The sequence below is a fragment of the Rhinichthys klamathensis genome, unplaced genomic scaffold, assembly GCF_029890125.1.
Source record: "Rhinichthys klamathensis goyatoka isolate OS25496 unplaced genomic scaffold, OSU_Roscu_1.1 h1tg000303l_1, whole genome shotgun sequence".
Taxonomy (NCBI): domain Eukaryota; kingdom Metazoa; phylum Chordata; class Actinopteri; order Cypriniformes; family Leuciscidae; genus Rhinichthys; species Rhinichthys klamathensis.
The window spans coordinates 3,748,718-3,772,155 of NW_026606822.1; the positions used below are offsets into that span (position 1 = coordinate 3,748,718).

General features: G+C 37.9%; 1 protein-coding gene across 1 annotated transcript in view; it reads right to left on the bottom strand.

The window, feature by feature from the left end:
* cacna2d2a (calcium channel, voltage-dependent, alpha 2/delta subunit 2a) overlaps positions 1-23,438 on the bottom strand; it is a 231,675-nt gene that overhangs the window by 203,361 nt on the left and 4,876 nt on the right. The window contains exon 2 of the mRNA XM_056270376.1: positions 11,893-11,974. Coding sequence (XP_056126351.1) covers positions 11,893-11,974 — 82 coding nt within the window. The remainder of the gene's footprint in view (positions 1-11,892; positions 11,975-23,438) is intronic.

The following is a 23,438-nucleotide window of genomic DNA, read 5'->3' on the forward strand; positions in this document are numbered from 1 at the left end:
TTGAAGTCGTCGTCTGATTGGTTGAATTCTACAGGATGTCCGGGAGTTGCGTTCTTTAACGGTTCGCCAGGAAACAAAGCCGTCATGACGCTAAACCCCCTCGGGGAAGAAGAGCGCTGTTGTGTTTACAGCTGTGATAATGAGCGCTTACCAGGAGCAATTAAACGCTGTATATATATACACACATACATACTGTGTCTTAGGTCTGTTAGTATTTTCACCAAAGAAAAATGTTTTAAGCCAGTTATTTATATATTTTGCTTTAGCGTGTCAGTTGGAAATATCAGGTTATATTTCCAAACATTTCTTTTGCCATTAATTGTAATAATCCAGTGAGATTTTTGTATGCACAGCCGCTATGATCTGATCTCACCATCATCGAGTCTGTTTGGTACTAAATCCAGAAGAACTATGGCAACATCTCCAAGATGCTTGAAGAAACCTTCCTGCAAAGCTACCTGAAAAACTATGTGCAAGTGTACCTGGACAAAAGCTGTTTAAAAGTCCTTCTGGATTTAGTCTGTCTCTTTTTTTCCAGCTTTTTTTTTAAATAGAAATATTTTGTAACATTATAAATGTCTTTACTGTTGTTTTTCTTGGAAACACTTTACTGTGTTTACTTTTGATCAATTAAAAAAAATCTTACAGACCCCAAACTTTAAAATATATGGACTAACGTACAATGACGAATCATTCAGTCAAATGTGATTTAATGTTGACTTCAGTACTAAGTGCAATTAAATCAGAAACTTAATTAAACCAAACAGTGATTACATCTGCAGCCTCTGAAAAACACACACAGCCAGAAGATTGTGTGTGTGCGTCTGTGTGTGTGTGTGTGTGTGTGTGTGTGTGTGTGTGTGTGTATGCGTGTGTGTGTGTGTGTGTGTGTGTGTGTGTGTGTGCGCATGTGTGTGTGTGTGTGTGTGTGTGTGTGTGTGTGAACAATTCATGTATAAAAAATGATTTAAAAATGGTGCTGTCAGCTGATGCCTGATGCCATGATTATAAAGACCACCAAGAACAGATCGCCCACATACATTTACACCTGCATCATACAGCTTTAGAATTCAAACCTGTCCAGAAGAAATTATAATTGCTGAGAAGTCGCTCTTTCAAGAGATTTCTTGGAAATGTTTTAAGTATCAACTTTTTCCTCAGAGGTTTCTCCTAAGTGCCTTTTGAGAAATAGCACAAACCATTTAATAGTTGTCATACAATAGGAGTATAGAGCTATAAAATGAATGTGGAAAGCAATTCAGGGGTGCGTTTCTCGAAAGCATCGTTAGCCAACTATGGTCGCAATTTGGTCGCAAATCCCATTGAACTCTATTGGTAACGACGGAACTTGCGACCATAGTTGGCTAACGATGCTTTCGGGAAACGCACCCCAGATTATTTGCATTTTCTTGAAAAATATTTTTTGGATCTCATCGGAGACGTACGTGCGATTACTAGGGTCTTTTTCTCAGGACAAACATCTGAAACTTACGCAAAAATGGCAATCAAATTGAATCTTTATCGGCGTGTGCTGGGTGGATTTGCCACATGCTAATCAAATCTACCGTAAAACTTCAAATAGTAGCCCGGGCTTTTATTTTCCCAAATCGTCGAACTGTACCGGCTTGTATTTGAGACAGGCGTCTATATGAGACAGGCCTTTAATATTTAGTGTTGCGAAGTGTTTCATTCAGTGTAGGCCTAGAGTCTCTAATCTCTAAAAAAATCCACAAATGCTCCACGTGAAACTTCCGACCTTTTACTATCGCGTCAACTGATTTTGATTAATATGCGCGAGGGCGTGAGAGTGTGCGCGCGCGGCCGGATCGCTCTCTCTGCTCGTAACGCGCCCTGTCAAGCGCAGCAGTCAATTCTACATCACTCACCGATCAAAAAAGGCTTTGGCGGGACAAGTATTTGTGTTGGCGGCCTGCAAAAAGTGGACGATCTGACGGTTTTAGAAGATTAAATACAACCCGAAACTAAAAAACAGACCCGGCCTCTATTTGAGACCGGCCTCTATTTACCCAAACCTGCAGCCACACCAGGCGTGTAAAAGAGACGGGCGTCTATTTGGGACTCGGCTATTATTTGAAGTTTTACGGTATGTTGATGCTGTAGCGTCAAGCTATTATAATCAAGTCACACTCACTCAAGTTTGTGCTTGTGTTTACAAAACCTCAGACTATGTGAGCTGATGTGGTAGACGCTTCAGCAGCACTATAGGTAGTAAGCTGGAGGCCTGGGATCTTGGTCAATGGCTAGTGTATTTGTTTCTTAAAGCCCCGATATACTCAGAGCAAAGTTCTTTTTCTTTCTTCACTTAAGGGTAAAAAGCAGTTGGAAATACCGTTGCAGCGTTATACTTTTAATGAACATCCCAATGGTGTCCTAGGAGCGGCGTTAATTTGAATATAAATATGTAAATACTTTCCTCTCAATAACAAAATTAACGCACAGCAAGTGAGAAAGCAGCAGTTAAGAAAGCATCTGATCATAGCGATGTGGACATGTTTGCACCAGCTCTGCATTTCAGCACTCCGATAAAATCATGGCAAGTTTATTTATATAGCACTTTATATGATAGATTGCTTTATTAACAGCAGCTTTTCAGTATTAAACAAGAAAAAACAGTGTCAGTGTCGCTTTCCTTTAGAATTACAACTTTTATTTCTACAATAAAGCAGCTCACCAGTGTTTTCATGTTTTTACTCACGTCTGACCTCAATAACTGAACAGAAGAAATCAACCAGAGAAGATTTCCATGTCAAAAAGGCAGTGCCTCAGAGCCACAGCTAATCGCCACAGTCCAATGGCAGCTTGAAGGTATTTAACAACCTGGAGTGAACTTTTTCGGAAAGTTAACTTCGGCAAGTTGTTTTGAGTTGTTTGAAATGATGTCAAACCAGTTCATTCTTCATTTTCCCCAGTTTGTAGTATGTAGTATTTTGCTAGTATTGCCATGTTCCTGAAACGTCTCAGGTTACGCATATAACCATGGTTCCCTTTCTAATGGGAATTCAAACTGCGTTCCCTAGAGGACACTTTAGGGAATGCCTCCAGCATGACCGTGTCTGAAGCATGTGTGAAAACACGACAATTAACTTGACATTGGCCAGCGACAGCCTATGACATACTACGGGTGCAACTGTGAGTATAACAGAGGCACCAGTAAAACACGTCATACACTTCTTTGTCAAAAGGAGACGTACATGGGAATACCTGAAGCATGGCAAGGAGACGCAGTGTCTCATTCCCCTTCTTAGGGAACCATAGTTACAAGTGTAACCCAAGACGTTCCCTTTCGAATGGGAACTCGCACTGCGTCCCCAAGAGGACACTTTGGGGAACCAATGCCCACTCCGCCATGCTGAAAGGGATGAGTACCTCATTGGCTGACATTAAAGTCAAAGACTCTAAAAGAGCCCCCATCCCTGAGGTACACACCAGCAGCTGTTGTGACTAATTCTCTACGGCCAAAACCCGAGCTGCACACCCTATCAGAGAAAGACCTGGCTTACACCCTTCCTCCCTTCCGTGCCGGACTGAGTCAAAAAAGAAACTCAGCCCACGAGCAGAGCTCAAGGGTTTGGTATTCCTGAGAATACCTTTAAAGGGTTAGTTCACCCAAAAATGAAAATTCTGTCAGTAATGACTCACCCTCGTGTTGTTCCAACCCCATAAGACTTTTGTTCATCTTCGGAACACAAATTAAGATATTTTTTATTAAATCTGAGAGCTGGATCACTCCTCCATAGGCTTCTTAAGGGATCGAAACTGGCCGGCCCAAAAGTTATGAAAGACATCGTCACACGCATCACACACATGACCAGCGTCGGCCAATAGTGAGCCTGCGTGTGACGTGCAACACAGAAGCTTTGCGCAATATCACTACGTGAACTCACTCGAGGCCCACATGGAAGGAAATGAATAATTGAATAAAGTTGTTATTTTTGTTTGTTTTTGCGCACAAAAAGTATTCTCGTTGCTTGATAAACTTAAGATTGAGCCACTGTAGTCACTCGGACTATTTTAACGATGTCTTTTTATAACTTTTGGGCTGGCCAGTTTCGATCCCTTAAGAAGCCTATGGAGGAGTGATCCAGCTCTCAGTTTTAATCAAAAATATCTTAATTTGTGTTCTGAAGATGAACGAAAGTCTTACAGGGTTGGAACAACATGAGGGCGAGTAATTACTGACAGAATTTTCATTTTTGGGTGAACTGTCCCTTTAAGGGAATATCGTCACTGAGTGGAGCTCTGAGAACGGGAGGCCTAAGCATGACGACTCTCTTAAGCGAGAGGAGGCCCGACAACGTTTCTCACTCAGGACAGCTTCCAAGGAGACTTGCCTAGAGCCGAACCACTTAGAACGGCTATCCAGGCAGAGCTCTAGGGAGCAGAGGCCTCGGCAGAAAAACTCTCTATAGCAAGAGGAGGCCTAGCAACGCTCCGGTTTAAGTGCAGTAGCCTAGCAACTTAGCCACTGGTTAAGCTCATGGGACAGAGGCTTCAGCACTACGTCCTAGGCCTGTCAAGGAGGCTAAAAAATAGGGCCAGTAGCTTGACAAAATATCGGGCGGACCTCAGGGGAGCAGAGGCCTCTAACAGAACGAGAGCCTGTAGCTCAGTACCACTGCCTAGCTGAGCTCTAAGGCCGCGTGTCCACAAAAGCGTTTTTAGGCAGCTGAAAACGCTAGACGCTCTGCTGAAAACGCCTAGCTGTGGGCGCTTGAGAGCGTTTTGGCAGCACAGAGTTTTTTTTCCGTTGAGACGTTTCGTTGCTATGATACAGAATATCTGCAGCACAGTTTACTTGTAACTGATTACGCAGATAATTTGTTTCATACTGAAAATTTATTTTTCATCCATTTTGTTCGGTTAGCTCTGCTGGTTGATGTCGTTGTACAGAAATAATGTTGTGACAGTTGGTCGGTGTGGTATTAGTCCCGCCCCTCCTCCACTGTGATTAGAAGGCTGGGTAAAAGAGACAGTGATGAGCGCTGCGTTTTATCCAAAGTTGAACATTTTTCAACTCTCGGCGACCAGTAAAAACGCAGAGCTTTCAGCGCTTCAGCGTGAAAAAAACGTCCAGCGCCTCGTTACGCTCATGGCGTTTAAAAAACACAGCGCTCCCATTGAAAACAATTGAAAACATACGCCAGGCGCGTGGAAAAACGCTTTGGTGGACACACGGCCTGAGATGGTTTCCCTTATGATCTCTCTGCTTCAGCGTGGAGATCAATGGAAAAACATAAAGCACATAAAACATTGTTATGATAATAACTACTAATAAGAATACGATACAATACATTGAATAGTGGCAGTATTTGAGCCAACAAGAGGAGACCAAAAAAGTAAAAGTTTGTGTTCGTCTTCTGCCAGGTGAGGGACCTGAACTGTGGAGTGCAGGCGCTCAACTTTCATCCCTCAAGAGAGTCAAGCCCAGATGAAATAAATTACTGAAACCGCACAACCCCCTCGAGAGTCATGGCAATCAGATTCAATCTCTCTGAAAGGAATCATACGAGAACAGCCACGAATGCATCGCTATGAGTGCCTTCAACTTCCCGCGAGAGCTGAACGCGCTAGTGAAAATACTAACTTCTTCTTACCTGTCTCTTGTAGTCAGTTTTGCGAATGCATCATTACCTGCCTCTTCGAAGAGTCGAAGGCATTCCACCCAAATGCACGTCCCACATCCTTCATGAATAAGGCTGGCGCAAACAGAGCTTTACATTGAGAAATCCTCACAATGCTCGCATTCAGCTCACTCAAGAACTGAACGCGTAAGCTCCTCACCCATGTCCAAGAAAGCACAATCGTGCGTGTTCTCAGATGTCAGAAACAAACAAATGGATCACGAAGACAAATAAGAGGATGACGTGTTCTACAGTACGTCATAGGCTGCCACCGGCCACTGGCCAATGTCAAGTTTAGTGCCGTGTTTTCACACATGCTTCAGACACCGGTCATGCTGGAGGCATTCCCCAAAGTGTCCTCTAGGGGACACAGTGTGAGTTCCCATTCAAAAGGGAACCCATTTAAGGTCTGATATTTTTCGGTGTTTTCACTATGGTGTGACATTTATTAGATTAAATAGAATCTATTACATAACATGTGGCAAAACACATCAAACTGACTGCAGACTTGTGAAGTTGCTGTGTTTATTTAGGGGACATCAGTAGCAGATCCAGCATTACTAGCTGTGACCCATCAGTTTGAATTATGCATGGTCTCCAGCAGAAAGCAGGCAGAGATCAAAGGTCATGGAGGTCAGCTTTCTAGCGTCGCTCTCTAGACAGTTCACATTACTCCAATATGATTCCTGACTTTATCCTAATAAAGTCATTCAAAACACTAACTGCTGTCTGCAGGACAAAGAGAAAGAATGATATCATATCCTGCCTCACTGAGCTTAAGCATGATTCTTTTACTTTTTACATTTCCATTTATCAATCAACATGTTACTATTTGTTCTTCTATTTATCAATCCATATACAGTATTACTGCATGATATGTAGAAAAACTGCAACAGGCGATAAACTTCTGAGTAATATGACAGCGTATGTGATGCGATAACCCTAAGATTAATTTATCAAATCAGGGGCCATTCACACGTAGATCATTGCAATGGATCAAAAGTAACTTGAGGTGAATATAAAAATGTCGAACTTCTGTTAACTTGACATAGCATCTTAATGTGACGCTCATTACATGAGACGCTGAAAAAAACATCACAACAGTAAAAAAAATACATCTAGTGCATGTTTATACAAAAAAAAAACATTAAAAACAGCTAAGAACGTGTCTTGTATGAACGGACGGACCACAGGTGCAAGTTCACTGCATACATCGGTTAACTGGAATCACTGATTAGCAGTTACAATGCAATGCATATTGCAATCATGACAAGCGTATCATGCTAGGTTCATTTGCAATATGCAAATATGTGCATATCAATTTTCATCGAAACATCCTTAAAATAAGATAACAAAACTCCATAAGAAAATTGCAGACACACAACAAAAATTTTGTGAGGTTTATGCTTAAAATAAATATAAACTCATTTCAAGGTATTTTCTGTGAAAACAACTTTTTATCTGACACAATTTTGCTTCTGAAGTAAATGTATCTTGTTTTAAGGATGTTCAGATATTATAATGAAAAAAACAAAGCACAAATAAAACATTTTTGGTGCCATTTGAACAGATTTCACAACGTAAGTATTTTTACTCCCAGGACAAGCAAATCTAGTTTCTTCTTTCTGAATCAGAGAATAGTGTGTATTCAGAGGCACTTTCCTTTCCTTTCCTTTTACACAAAACACACAACAGTCCAGGTGTCCAAATACCCAACAAACACGCACATCTGGCTTCAGAGTGAAAAAAAGAATTTACCAAGAAACAGATAAACTTAGGACAAGGCATAAATATGCAGATGACTGGCCCAACATGAGCTGTCATAACCTTGAAGAGGCGCCCAGAGTTGCACACGAGTGTGTTCTATTTATATCCGTGCTACTGAACTGTGTAGTTTGTTAGGGAGTGTGTGTGGGAGTAAAGCTGTACGACTGCTTATCTAACATCCCTGACTAAAGACACAGAGAGAGACAGAAATAGAACCGGAGAAAGAAAGAATAGGAGTAGCGTTTCAAGGTCCATTCTATTTAATTTCGTGAAGCAAAATAAATCAAGATGGAAGTGATGCAACTGAAAGGATGTTCATCTATCTCAGGGGTTCCCAAACTCTTTTGTCAGCTGAATCTCTTTAATCTAAATTATTCAATTTGAACTAATTCTATAGCTTACCAGCACATACACAGCAAAAATGTTTTGTCAAGAAAACTAAAAATGTTCTTTATTTGGAAACATCTACATTAACTGTTTTTTTTAGTTACAAAATATTATGGCTGAATCAACCTGACAACAATATTTACAACAGTCTTTCTCAAATCGGGTTCCTCTCACGAACAGCCAGGAGGTCTGTGAAAAATTTCAGAATTGCAAACAAAAATCTCACTGTAAAACTGTGAAAAGCAATATGATCTCCTGTTTCCAGCAGCCTGGGTATGTGTGTGTGTGTGTGTGTGTGTGTGTGTGTGTGTGTGTGTGTGTGTGTGTGTGTGTGTGTGTGTGTGTGTGTGTGTGTGTGTGTGTGTGTGTGTGTGTGTGTGTGTGTGTGTGTGTGTGTGTGTGTGTGTGTGTGTGTGTGTGTGTGTGTGTGTGTGTGTGTGTGTGTGTGTGTGTGTGTGTGTGCAAGAAATCTGAGAACATATATATATATATATATATATATATATACAGTATATATATATATATATATATATAAAATAATGTCTGAGACCACATTTATTTATTTTTTTTTAATTTTTTTTTAATTATGTTTTAATGTATATCTGTAATGAAAAAAATATTTAATTCAATAAAAAAATCTCATATTTAAATATTAACAGATAATTTCATAAAATGAAATTATACAGAATAGTGAAACCATCAGAACGGTATAAAATACATACATTTAAGATACGACCAGTAAAATTATCAATCAACTTGCATAAAAACGTAATCTCATGTGCCATGGGTTCTTAACTTTCCATTCATTTTCATTTTTAAAGGAATGAAATTCCCAATTTAAATCTCAAGAGTTTTTGACACTGCACTAAATATTTACTCAAAAATCAACCAAAAAAAAAAAAGGGGGGGAACTCTGAAGTTCATATTCAGCCAAACCTCTCAAATCATCTCACAATGACCAAATTTCATCAGATTATATCACTATCATACATCATATCATTCTATCACTACTCCTAACCATGTTTACTGGGTTTATCTAACCAGAATAGCATCTGCTATCTGACTTTACCTTATGGTTAAGTATAATGTTCAGCTTGTGTTAAGATAGTGGTCTTTCTGACTTCCCAAAATATCCCAAATATTTCCAACACACCAATTTTTCAAGCAAAATATCCAAATATGTATTCAAGATTGTTGCATGCTGAATGCAGCCAGTCCATTCTATTTACTTTCTCAAAAATAACTTTGAGAAGCTAAAAAATGCTTGGAATTCATTTGCAAGACTTTTTTTTCATAAAGGGTGGGAAAAGAATATCGGAATAAACTGGGCATGAAAAGGAAAGAGAGAGTGACGAAGGAAAGCAATCTTGTTAGCGGGCCGCCGTAGCCCAGGGAAGATTTCTATCAGACGCACATATAGGGAGAGGCATCCATTTAGAAAATGGCTTTTTCTGCACATGCTGGGCCATTTAGCACTCCCTGTGACGACTCCTGTTTGGGCCGGAGATAAATGCGCTTTCACAGACTCACTGCACACACACACTCAGACCACAGACTCAGCAACCTCCGGCTACCGAGAGTGCAAACACAGACTTGCATGCATTCAGATGTGATTTTCTAAAACACACACACACACACACATGGATGGACAAATTAAAATATACTTTCCAAAAACTGAGAATGTTCATCCTCCCAATCACTTACTCTGGTGTTTATCCCAGTAATATATATTTAATGCAAACTAACAAAAACTCCCACAGCTTGGAAATGGAAATAGCCAGAGATGCATGATTTACTTTAAATAATTTATTAATATTGAAATAAATATTGAAATATATATATATATAGGGCTGTCAAACGATTAATCGCGATTAATCGCATCCAAAATAAAAGTTTGTGTTAACATAATATATGTGTGTGTAGTGTGTATAATTATTTTGTATATATAAATACACACACATGCATGTATATATTTAAGAAAAATGTGTTATTAATATATAAAATATTTATATTTATATATAATATTAATTATGTATAAATATATATAAAATATATACATGCAAATATTTCTTAAATATATACATGCATGTGTGTGTATTTATATATACAAAATTATTATACACACTACACACACATATATTATGTAAACACTAGGGTTGGGTATCGGTTGGGTTTTATCCGATACCAGTACCTACTCGGTATTTTTTAAACGGTTCCGGTGCCTAAACGGTTCTTGAAACGGTACTTAAGAAAACGAAACCGCACACACTTTAACAAAAAATAATACCCTTTTATTTACAGGGCCAAACTGGACACAATATTAACTTAAATCTTTAAACAATATAAATACAAATAATAATAAAACCAATATAAAATAAAAATTCACATTTACATAATATCAAATAAAACAATATTGTATCAAACAATGTAATAATACTGGAGATTAATAGAGATTACTAGCAGGCAGAGCTGCCAACTCTCACGCATTGACCGTGACTCGTGAGACTCACGCAATTGACCCTTTTCACACGCCCTCACGCACGCCACACATCCATTTTCTCACGCAGAGAAAAATTGCGGACAAAGAGGACACTGACACCGACAGACAAGGTTACTTTTGATATGGAACAAATCCACAGCTGTCAGATTCTGTCAATATTTTTACGAGATTCACACAATAAATAACGTTTTGGCTCTTTAAAATGTGACAGATCGCTGTAGTGCGTCAGTTCAAACGGCACGTGATACAGCAGCCTACAAATACAAATCCACTGCTTCTTAGCTACGCAGCGTTGAGTGAACCTATGAAAGAGAACATCTCTGGTTACTGGTCTAACCTATGTTCTCTCAATAGAGAACGAGACGCTGCCAAGCTCCTCGCGCTGCCGACCAGCTTCCTTTTTCGGCAAAGAAATCTGAGGAGCAGATGGCGCGCGCGCGCCAACATAATATGACAACGTAAGTGCGTCGAGGCGGCGCCCGCGCCATCAGCCAATAAATTGGCTTGATTCTATATGGATTAAGCCTATCGGCACGCCCAGAGGGCGTTCTGACGCGTAATTTTACACGAGAAATGCAGCCAAACCTTGCGAGCAAGAGCGCGCGTGCGAGACAGAAGAGACTGTGCGTGTGTGTGTGTGTGCGTGTGTGCCTAATTAAGTCAGGCACCGAAATCAGGCACCGAAATTGTCGTTCTTATTCGGTCTGGTTACTACCGTTTACGTCGGAACCGGTTCCCTATTGGCACCGAGTTTCGGTACCCAACCCTAGTAAACACAAACTTTTATTTTGGATGCGATTAATCGCGATTAATAATTTGACAGCCCTATATATATATATATATATATATATACTGTATATATATATATATATATATACTGTATATATATATTTAAAAAAATCACTAAATTTAAGTCTAAATTTATTTATTTTGGATGCGATTAATCGCGATTAATCATTTGACAGCCCTAAAATATATATATATATATATATATATATATATACTGTATATATATATATATATTAAAAAAATCACTAAAATTATGAACATACTGTAATTTGTAATGAACAAAAATTTCATCAAGTACAAAAATGCCTTTTCATGGTCTCACAATATTGAAATATTACGAAATTGTTTTATGCCATTTAACAAAATATACAGAATACTAATTTCCTAGTGAAACATTCATGTGAAATATTCAATATGAAATATACAGTATATGTCAAGCTTTCAGAAACTACCGTAAAATGATTGCTTAGTGGCCAAGACTGTGACCGCTGTCAACAGAAAATTATTGTTATGAAATGTCTCTATTGAAACGACTACACACACAAAAAAACACTGCTATTACTGTAATCATCTTATGCAACCACTGTTATCATAACATCATAAACAAGTTAAAGCTTCTTCCTAAGGCACCACAACAAAGATAAACAATAAAGTGTGATTATAATGGTCGTTTCCACACTGATGTACAGAAGAGAGATGCCCTTGCCCTAACTCTGTAACTCCAGAATTTCTTTATATTATCGAATATTATATAACTAGATATTATATAACTAGATTTGTAGTACAGGTTAAAGATGTTCAACTTACTCCTCTCATTTGTTGGCCTCCGGTGACCAGCTGCAGCACCTTCTCCAGTTCCTTCTCTATACGACCGGCCCAGTGCATCATCCTGTTACACACAGACAGCATGGGTTAACAGCAATGCAAATCAGCAAACATCCCAATTCACACACTATCTGTCCTATATAGTGAGAGACAATAGAATGTGTGGATTTCTAATCATTTAAAAGTGCTATATATATATATGAATAAGAAATTCATACATTGAAAAAAAATATATATATATACACTCACCGGCCACTTTATTAGGTACACCTGTCCAACTGCTCGTTAACACTTAATTTCTAAGCAGCCAATCACATGGCGGCAACTCAGTGCATTTAGGCATGTAGACATGGTCAAGACAATCTCCTGCAGTTCAAACCGAGCATCAGTATGGGGAAGAAAGTTGATTTGAGTGACTTTGAACGTGGCATGATTGTTGGTGCCAGAAGGGCTGGTCTGAGTATTTCAGAAACTGCTAATCTACTGGGATTTTCACGCACAACCATCTCTAGGGTTTACAGAGAATGGTCCGAAAAAGAAAAAACATCCAGTGAGCGGCAGTTCTGTGGGCGGAAATGCCTTGTTGATGCCAGAGGTCAGAGGAGAATGGCCAGACTGGTTCGAGCTGATAGAAGGGCAACAGTGACTGAAATAACCACTCGTTACAACCGAGGTATGCAGCAAAGCATTTGTGAAGCCGGATGGGCTACAACAGCAGAAGACTCCACCGGGTACCACTCATCTCCACTACAAATAGGAAAAAGAGGCTACAATTTGCAAGAGCTCACCAAAATTGAACAGTTGAAGACTGGAAAAATGTTGCCTGGTCTGATGAGTCTCGATTTCTGTTGAGACATTCAGATGTTAGAGTCAGAATTTGGCGTAAACAGAATGAGAACATGGAACCATCATGCCTTGTTACCACTGTGCAGGCTGGTGGTGGTGGTGTAATGGTGTGGGGGTTGTTTTCCTGGCACACTTTAGGCCCCTTAGTGCCAATTGGGCATCGTTTAAATGCCACGGCCTACCTGAGCATTGTTTCTGACCATGTCCATCCCTTTATGGCCACCATGTACCCATCCTCTGATGGCTACTTCCACCATGTCACAAAGCTCTAATCATTTCAAATTGGTTTCTTGAACATGACAATGAGTTCACTGTACTAAAATGGCCTCCACAGTCACCAGATCTCAACCCAATAGAGCATCTTTGGGATGTGGTGGAACGGGAGATTCGCATCATGGATGTGCAGCCGACAAATCTGCGGCAACTGTGTGATGCCATCATGTCAATATGGACCAAAGTCCCTGAGGAATGCTTCCAGCACCTTGTTGAATCTATGCCACGAAGAATTGAGGCAGTTCTGAAGGCAAAAGGGGGTCCAACCCGTTACTAGCATGGGGTACCTAATAAAGTGGCCGGTGAGTGTATATATATATATATATATATATATATTTTTTTTTTTTTTTATAAAAGCTTGGACAATGTTACAAAAACATTAGCATTTTGTCATGACATTATTAAAAATTATAATTTAGGGCAGTCAAAGACTAAAAAGTCAAAGACATTTAATCAAAACAGAAGGATAAAGACTGAAATAGTTTTTCCAGACACACAGCAGAATTTTTAAGGAGTTATTAGCATTTGAGTGTGATTCTGCACCAGAAAACTGACAGTCTGTTTCAAACTGCAGAGGTGATCATGAATTACAATTAATATAATTGCTTTTATTTTGACTGTGACCTTGTGACCTTGAATGTCCCGGGAGCCGTCAATCTTGCACTTATGAATTTCCCAAGGGTAAAAAAAATATAGAATAATAATAATAGTAGTAAAGGCTTCCAAATGACACCTTTAAAGACTTAAATTAAACCAAAATTGGAGTTTGTGGCTTTTACTGCACATCTATTAACTTTGAGGTCATATTATTTCCTCTTAAAACTAGATGTTACGAGTGCATTATATGTCAACATAAAAAAAAAGACAGTGTGGCATTTCTTAAAAAGCGTTATTATCTGCTAGGGCACATCCGCAGTCATGAGGTGTTTTAACATTCAGTGTTTGGGAAACCGATGGAGAACATTACAGGGGAATGTCAGCAGTGTCACACAAACCCTATAACAGCTTTATCTGCTAGCGCCTAATGGTCAGAGATTTGCAACCACGGCCCGGGGTCAGAAATAACCCTTATCTGTGTTACACAGCCTAGAATAGCCCCCAAAGAAATCCTGCGTGTGTGTGTGTGCGTGTTGCAGTCTTATTTACTTGATAAGAATGACTAAACCCAGCTATTCTATTAGCATTTAATATAATGTTTAAAAAGAAATATATTATTTCTTAAGAGTGTGTGTTCCCTCTGAACTCTTCTATAAGTTTTTCTGTTTTTCCAGCATTTACTTAACTCCAGAACGATTTTTGCAAATTCAGAACGATTCACTTTAAAATTTGAATAATTTGATTCGATTCTGCTTTTCTTATATGCATTCATAGGATTATTTAAATGCTTCCCCCAAAGTGTCTTAGTCAGGATGTGAATTACACAGCGGCCTTCAGGGAGTCAGAGAGAGTGGGGGGAAAAAACTAATATTTTGGGTAACACTTTACTTGAAGGGGTGTGCATAAGACTAACATGACACCTTCATAATCATGACATGACACATGTTATGAATATGAAGGAAGTTTTATGCATGTTTGTGACAACTGTCATTAAGTGTCATTCGCTCAACTATGACATTTTTAATGCAAATATGACATTGTTTGAGATGTCTTTGTTATGACACCTTGACATAAACCAATACATCATAACCTGTCAGTGTCTTTGTCATGACAACTTGACATTATTAAGACAACACAACCTGTCATAAACATGACATAGCAGATTAATTATCAAACTTAAGAAACCACTTAGCTTTATTGGTTAACATTACATTAAACTGTCAGGTGGTTGGTTTTGACATTGGCTGTCATGAAGCCATTATAACTGTTTAATGACAAATTCAATTTGTACCACTGTAGTTGAGGTCACGAAAAATATTCATGACACAGTTATAATGGCCTTATGAAGCCAATGTCAAATCCAACCACATGACAGTTTACCTTAATTTAATGTCAAGTTGTCATGACAAAGACACTGACAGGTTATGATGTTATGGTTTATGTCAAGGTGTCATAGCAAAGACATCTTAAACAATGTCATATTTGCATTCAAAATGTAATTATTGAGCGAAAGACACTTAATGACAGTTGTCATAAACATGCATAAACCATACTTCATATTCATGACATATGTCATGTCATGGTTATGAAGGTGTCATGTCAGTCTTATGTACACCCCTTCATGTAAAGTGTTACCATATTTGGTAGCGCGTGTCTATAAAGGAGTCTGACAGCGCACAACGTCTCCATTAATTCGCACATGTAGTAATTTAATGGGTAACACTTTACAATAAGGTTCATTAGTTAGTTAACATTAACTAAGAACAAACAATACTTCTTCAGCATTTGTTAATCTTTGTTAATGTTAATTTCAACATTTACTAATACTTTATTAAAATCTTGTTAACATTAGTTAATGCACTGTGAACTAACATGAACAAACAATGTACTGGATTTGTATTAACTAATGTTAACAAAGATTAACAAAAACAGTAACAAATGTATTGCTCATGGTTAGTTCATGTTAGTTAATACATTGACTAATGTTTAATAAATGAACCTTATTGTAAAGTGTTACCATTTAATGTTTATATACTGTATATATATATATATATATATATATATATATATATATCAAAGCACTGAATCGCTATCGAAACCGATTCTTGACAGAAATCAACGATTTACGATTCAAAAATACATGTTTCAAGATCTTTGGAATGACATGAGCACGAGTAAATGATGACAGAATCTTTATTTTGGGGTGAACTATCACTTTAAGAAAGTAAACAGGCTCAATTTCGACTTTAATCACTACTCTTCTAAACTCTCATCCTGTCTTTCTCTCTGGCAGTGGGCTGCTCGGCTGTTGGCAGGTAAGAGTGGGTGTTTAAGGAGCCGAATGATAAAGAAAGCCCGGTTCTGACAGAAATGCCTCCCTAAGCAGCAGCAACACTTGCTAACTGGGCCAAACCTGAATGAAGCGATCAAACGTCCGGAGATCAGAGCTGTATATCTGCCTGCAGCTCCTAAAGCTCTTAACACAATGAGATTCAGCAGAAGAGAGATGGATAGAGAGTGGAAGGTAAGAAAATGCTGTCTTAGGCCAGGATCGTTCTGTACACAAACACAGACGTGAAGGTGCTCAGGCACTTGCACTGCAAGTTTGCAGCTTGTCGTACTTAAAGTGATAGTGCAGCCTAAAATAAAACTTCTGTCATCATTTACTCACTCTCAAGTTGTTCCAAACCTGTATCTCTTTATTTATTTTACGGAACATGAAAGTATGCCACTATTTTAAATTCTATATATACTGTATATAAACTTGACATAAAAAGTACTGTGTACAATGTCAGCACTATAAACTACGGTAAGTCTTCTGAAGTCATATGATTGTGTGAAAGTCTTGCTCGACAGTTGTGGTTTTAACTAAACTGACTGATAATTGAAACCTATTAAATGTAAAATAATAATAAAATTTAATTAGATGCAAATAAATTAAATTACATTTTTTACCATTTAAAAAAAAATCTGGAATGGTAATGCTTGTTCTTTCCAACTGTGCAACATTTGACAAGGGAGCAAAAAGAAGCGAGGTAATAATAATTAAATCTGACTTTGAAAAAGCAGGTTCATGTTTAAAAAATTGTTTATGCAATCTTGTAATTTTCTAAAATGTAATTTTAAAAATATCAAATACCTTGGCGTATCTACACAAATCAGTGAGTATATTATTGCCTTTTTGGAAAGAACAGGAGCCGTTATTCCAGTAGAAACAGACCAATGGAAACATATATTCCAGTGGAAATAGACACACAGAAATTAAAGACTGTTGACCAAACACCGAGTCTCATTTTTTGACACACAAAATTAGATGTAAAAACCACCAAAAAAAATGTGTATCGAGCAAAATGTTTTCAAACACAAAAGAAAAAAGTTTTCTTTTAAAACTCGGAAAAAAAAAGTTAAGGAAAATAATAATAATAATTTGGCAACCTGAAAGTAAAAAATATATTTTGAAAAAAAACTAAATTGAGCAATTATGTTATGAACTGCAGTCTGAACTTTCCGGAACAATGATGCATTAAATTAAGAATAGATAGAAGCATTAACGTATGTATGTTTCAGAGTTCAGACCTAAGACAAAAGTAATTGATACCCACATAAGCAAAAACACAATTAATGGACTGACTTTTCTAAAACACACATGCACATATTCACACTAAAAGCTTTGGGGGCCTTTTAGCACCTACATCTCAACGTACACTGAGCTGGGTAAAGAGCACTAAGAAACATAAGCTATGTTTCCATCCACACGTTTTTATCCGCATTAAGTGATATCGAATGAAAAATGCCTTATGGAAACAGTAAAATTCGATTGAATTTCATGAATATCGACTCAAATGAAATACGTTCGGTCTCATCGGATTTTATCTTGATCGATATACGGCTTATGCGATAAACGCAGATGAAATCGTTATTATGGTGCGATCCATTTTGCCTAGTAAAACTTTGTTCGCAAATGTTGGCTTGAATGTTGTGCAATTCGGTGAGAAAACGAATGGAAACACCTTAACATGTCTCAAATCAATTCGATACACCAATTTGATCGCAATCAGTGACGTCATTACGCACAGGTTTTTATCCGCTTTAAAGCCGTTTGATGGAAACACACTTTCACCAGCTTTATTCGCATGAGGTTTTTTACCGAACTTCAGATAATTCGATTGACAAGTGGATGGAAACATGGCTTGACTAAGACCAAATTAATGGCATGTATAAACGCAATCGTAACTTCATTCAATATTGAGTAAACCTTAAAACACCTGCAAATAGTCCAATGCTTTCATAGTGCTGAGATTTCAGATATGTATTCTCTATTACAGCTGTTTCACTACAAATCTAAAAAAAAAAGCCAGTAACAACACAACCCTCTGAATCATCTATCTCCACCATCGGCGGAGCAACATGGTCATTTGTCATTTAAAGATAACACAGAAAAAGAAATGCCATGATAAAATGTCAGCTTCATTTGAATGACAAGGATGAGAAGATTAGCAGAAGAATGAGTCACATTGGCCAACCCTCTATGGACACACGAGTCGCCATTGGATAGTACATTTTTTATTTTACTTGCCAGACCTTTTACATGCAAGAACAATGCAAATGAAAAAAAAATCTACATAAATATAATACAAAAAAGAGTGTAAAGAGTGATACCATTGTGCAGCGTTTACTCAGTAAAGTTGACTGAGTGGAGGTTTAGTAAATTATGGTTCCCTGTATAATAAATGAAGCAAGGGTGTAGAGTTACACTAAAGGCATGAAAAAAAGAATTCACAGGAAAAAAAGTTTAAATATGTAATTTTGGTGATCAAAGATGAGTTTTAAAGGAATAAAATGATTGACTACAGGGGGACTTTAACATTAAAAACAGACAGCAGCAGGAATATTAGGCTGATGTCACTTTAAGATATAATGCATGCATCCATAATCAGGGCCTGAATTTCGTTTTGGAAAATGGGGGGGGGGGGGCGAGGGGGGGGGGGGGGGGGGTTTGTTTGAGGGTGAGATGCAAAAATTGTTTGCATTTTTTCCAAACAAAATTATTATATTTATCTTGCCTAAATGTTTGCGCTCATTGCATTTTTACAATGGTGTAATATTGTTGTTAAGAATTTACACATCACAAGGAAGCTTGATTTAAATTGTTTAATTAAATTGAAAAAAGTAGCACAAATAAATACAATAGAATAAAGATACAAATAAAGACAATTAAAGAGAAAAGTTTTTGAATAGGTCTAACACTAGTATTCATATACAGAAACTGAATAAAGTAATCAAATGGAAAATAACACTGGGTAGTATTTTAGTCCTGAATAAATTAAATACATAGGCTATTAATCCTGATTCCTTTAACTTAAAGCTATCTTTTGTTGCTTTGACAACAAAATTAATGACAGACACATATGGCTGCCGTCACTTTAAGAGCTAGTGCACAGATCCTGTGTTCATTATACTGGCATGCGTTTTATGCTTAGGCCTATTAAAGACAAAACCGACTATGTTTAGAGTATAGCCTACTCACAAAGACCGAAATTGACAATTTTGCGTGTTAAGGCAATATAATCCGCGAAAAATAGTTACTGGCCAGCTGTTTTTGAGGCGGATTTTCTATGAATGTGCGCATAGAGAAAATAATCTCAGAGAGCGCGCGAGCACTGATTAGTTTAAAATCGCTTGAATGTTTAAACTGGTAAGACTTAAAAAGACTTCAGTCACGATGCACTGCTGGCTCGATTGTGCAAGTGAATATTCCGTCATGTCCCGACCTTACAGTCTATGGTCCCGACTCCAAAACGCGAGTGTGTATTATCGCCGCAGCGCTTGATGCTTGCCTTGCACAACACATTATGAGAGAAGAGATAGAAGACGCGCGGCACCGCTGAACACTCACGCTGTTTGTGAAATTGCGTCTGGAAGATAGTTGTTAAGAGAATGATTTGATTTTATTATCTGTGTGGATTACGATTGCGGGAATTTCCCGCATTATAAATGGGAGACCTGCGGGAATGATTAGAATTATGCGCAATACGCGCGCCGAAATTCGAGCCCTGCATACTAATAATGTACATGTGCTTTTTCTCTCTCAACTGTAGGATACTACTCTAGGATACTCCCCAAGATGGGCATTTTGACATAATTTTGTGTGAAATTGTCCATTCAAGCTCAGAAAGAGAGCTCAATTCAGTTTACTTCAGATGTGAAATTTACGTACACAAAACTTCTCACAGCGCACGCGAGTTGCGTAAGGTGCGTAAAGTTCAGCAGGCAATGAAATTATATCTGCGCCAAACTTATTTATTTGTTTGCCTCTAACTCAAATCACAGACGACTGAAATCGTACAATTTACTAGCAATTGGCTAATTAAAGACATTTTTTAGTCGCCCAATGTGAAATTTGGTCACATATGCAAATGATTTACTCGCATTGTAGAAGGTTGGCATTAACTGGCACTATCCACAACTGGCATCTAATGCGACTATATTTCATCTAATGCGACAATTTCAGCACTATTTTCTTTATATACAAGTGACGTCTAACCATGTTTTGTAAGATATAATATTTTAAACAAAGTATATATAGTACACAATTATATAAGTTAATCCTGTCAGCTATGAACAGCAAACTGAGGCTCCAATTCACACGGACTGACCAAAATTGGACAATTGAAGATTGCCTGGTCTGATGAGTCTGGATTTCTGCCACAACATTCAGATGAGGGTCAGAATTTGGTGTAAACAGCATGAAAGCATGGATCATCCTGCCTTGTATCAGCAGTTCAGGCTGCTGTTGGTGTAAGGGATGTTTTCTTGGCACACTTTGGGCCCTTTAGTACCAACTGAGCATATTTTAAATACTACAGCCGACCTGAGTGTTCTTGCTGACCATGTCCATCCCTTTATGACCACAGTGAACTCATCTTCTGATGGATACTTCCAGCAGGATAACACACACGTCACAAAGCTCAAATCATCTCAATCTGGTTTCTTGAACATGACAGTGAGTTCACTAAACTCAAACGGCCTCCACAGACACCAGATCTCAGTCTAATGCATCAGCTTTAAGATGTGCTGGAACGGGAGATTCGTATCATGGATGTGCAGCCGACAAATCTGTAGAAACTGCGTGATGCTCTCATGACAATATGGACCAAAATCTTTTAGGAATGATTCTAGCTCCTTGTTGAATCTATGCCATGAAGAATTAAGGCCGTTCTGAAGGCAAAAGGGGGTCCGACCCAGTTCTAGCAAGGTGTACCTAATAAAGTGGCCGGTGTGACTGAAGAAAAGGTCAGCACACCCTCTCCATTGCACAAACACTGTGACAAGTTAATACTTCCTTGATTGTTCCAGTAGAGCATGGCGCTAGAAACATCAAGTTCATGGGTTTGATTCCCAGGTAATGCATGTACCGATAAAATAACTTGAAAGCCAGAGATAAAAGGTGTGCCAATGCATGCGCTGTAAAAGTATGTACTTATAGTTAAGGGTGTGCTCACATCCATAACCCTCACTCTATGAGCTATGGTAATAGTGATAGTGAGGAAACAAGCAGCAGTTACCTCAACTCAATTCAATTTGCAGGCTACTTTGGTTTAGTGTCACGTTACAAAATATCCATTAGAGGTAGATTCAGTTAAGTTAAATGTCATTTGGCAGCTGAGATTCAATTCACTCAAGCTCCCTTTAAAAGGAAGTGGATTCGCTCTGTGGCCATCTGAACACCACCAGACCACTCTTTTGGGCAAAAACCAATCTGCAAATTGGATTGCAAAGATTTGACCTTAAAAATCATGTCAAATCACAAAAAAATCTAATGATGGCATCATTATCTTTAGATTTTCCCATATGCCAACCTGAAGTTGGCTCGACCTTTTACAGTTTTACAGTTAAAGAAAAACTAATATGGCTTGCGGGACAGCATGAAGATGAAGGACATCGATGGACATTGATGGAGGATGGACATTGTATATATGGGATTATCAGTGGCTCGATGTCATGGTGCAAAAGAAGAAATTTGCAATAACATGTGGCTGACTTAATTGACGGAATTAAGTTAGTTTCTTTGAGGGTTTATTATTTTTTATTATTATTATTAATATTTCCCCTTTGTGTACTATTAGGTATAGGGTGGGTAAGAGTGTTTGGAGTGTATATGTTGTATGTTATTTTAGGATATGTGAAGTTTATGTTAAGTGTGAGTGCATGGTGAAGTTTTGTGTTTGTGTATGTGGTGTATCTATATGGTTTTAAATTTAAAATGAATAAAAAGTTAATAAAAAAAGCTTTTCCCATATGTGTTTTTTTGATGGGTGACCCGTCTCTGACTCACTGTACTGCTTCCTCTCACGTTTCATGTTTTACAAACATATTTAACCAAACTAAGCCAAACTCTGTTATTATAAGTACTATGACCTTAGAAACCCTTAATGCAAATACAAGCGGGTGAGCCACTGCAGAGGGAGTTTCCTGTAATCTATTGATCAGATACTGACTGATACACAGGAAGTGAAGAAAGAAACGAGACTGAGCGTGTTTAGATTACACAGTAATGAAAGATCTAGACGGAGATGATAATAAATGGTTTGCGGGGACGAAGACGCTGCTGAAGGAAACATGTCAACCAAGAAAAGGTCACAGAGGGAGAAATAACGGTTTTCAGAGTGAGGGATGTTTTCTCAGGGAGAACTGATGCTAACCGCTAATGACAACACCTCCAGCATGTGCAGGAATCAGGAACGCTTGCTCTTTTATACACACACAGGCCATACAATGTGCCAGGTCATACTTTTTATCTCTCCATCATACAAACACCTTTATTTAGTGCCTGGCCAGTATGTACAAGTAGATTTTTTACGTGCTTTGTAAACATATTATATTTCTATTTTGCTATTATTACATCTATTTAATTTCTATATAATAATATGACAATTTGTTAATGATAAAAATCCAGCTGTTCATTGTTTGTTCATTTTAGTTCACAGTGCATTAACTAATGTTAACAAATACAATATTTTATGTCCATGATGTATTTGTAAATGTTAAAATGAACATTAACTAAGATTAATAAATGCTGTAGAAGTATTGTTCATCCTAAGTTCGTGTTAAATAAAGTAGTTAAATAAATATGAACTAATGAAACCTTATTGTAAAGTGTTAACACTCTCCTACCCCTAAACACAACACTCACTTTCTGTATTTTTACATTTAAAAAAATAAATAAAAAAACATAATTTAGTATGATTTACAAGATGTTTTTTCCTCATGGGGACCAAAAATGTCCCCACAAGGTCAAAAATGTCAGGCTCTACTATCCTTGTGGGGACATACATATATAAATATAAATGATATTGTTTATGTCATGAACAAAAATACAAAAACATGCTTACAATTTTGAACTCATTTTAACTGATTCTTTCAGTACACAAGCCATCATCTAAGTTAGCTGGTAATATTGTTACTCTCACACTGGCTCACCACCCATCTCTATTACTTTTTACAACTTCTCTTTTTAAATCTTTTTAAAGTAGCCTTACTAACCAGCCTGAATATCCCTGGTTAAATACCATAAAACCAGTAGTAAAGTATCTAGAGAGGTGCTCATTCAAAGCCAAGTTTCAGATTCACTGCACATGTAACAGAAAAGCAGATTAAGAAGAGCAAAAAATCACAAAACTGGTGCCTATAAAGCATGTTAGATAGGACTTAATCCTCACATTACCTCCATAACAGATGCTATAGGTTATTTTATCTTGTCTGAGAGTCATATACCGATCATGGTACAGTAAACAGACCCAGCCTACACGAGC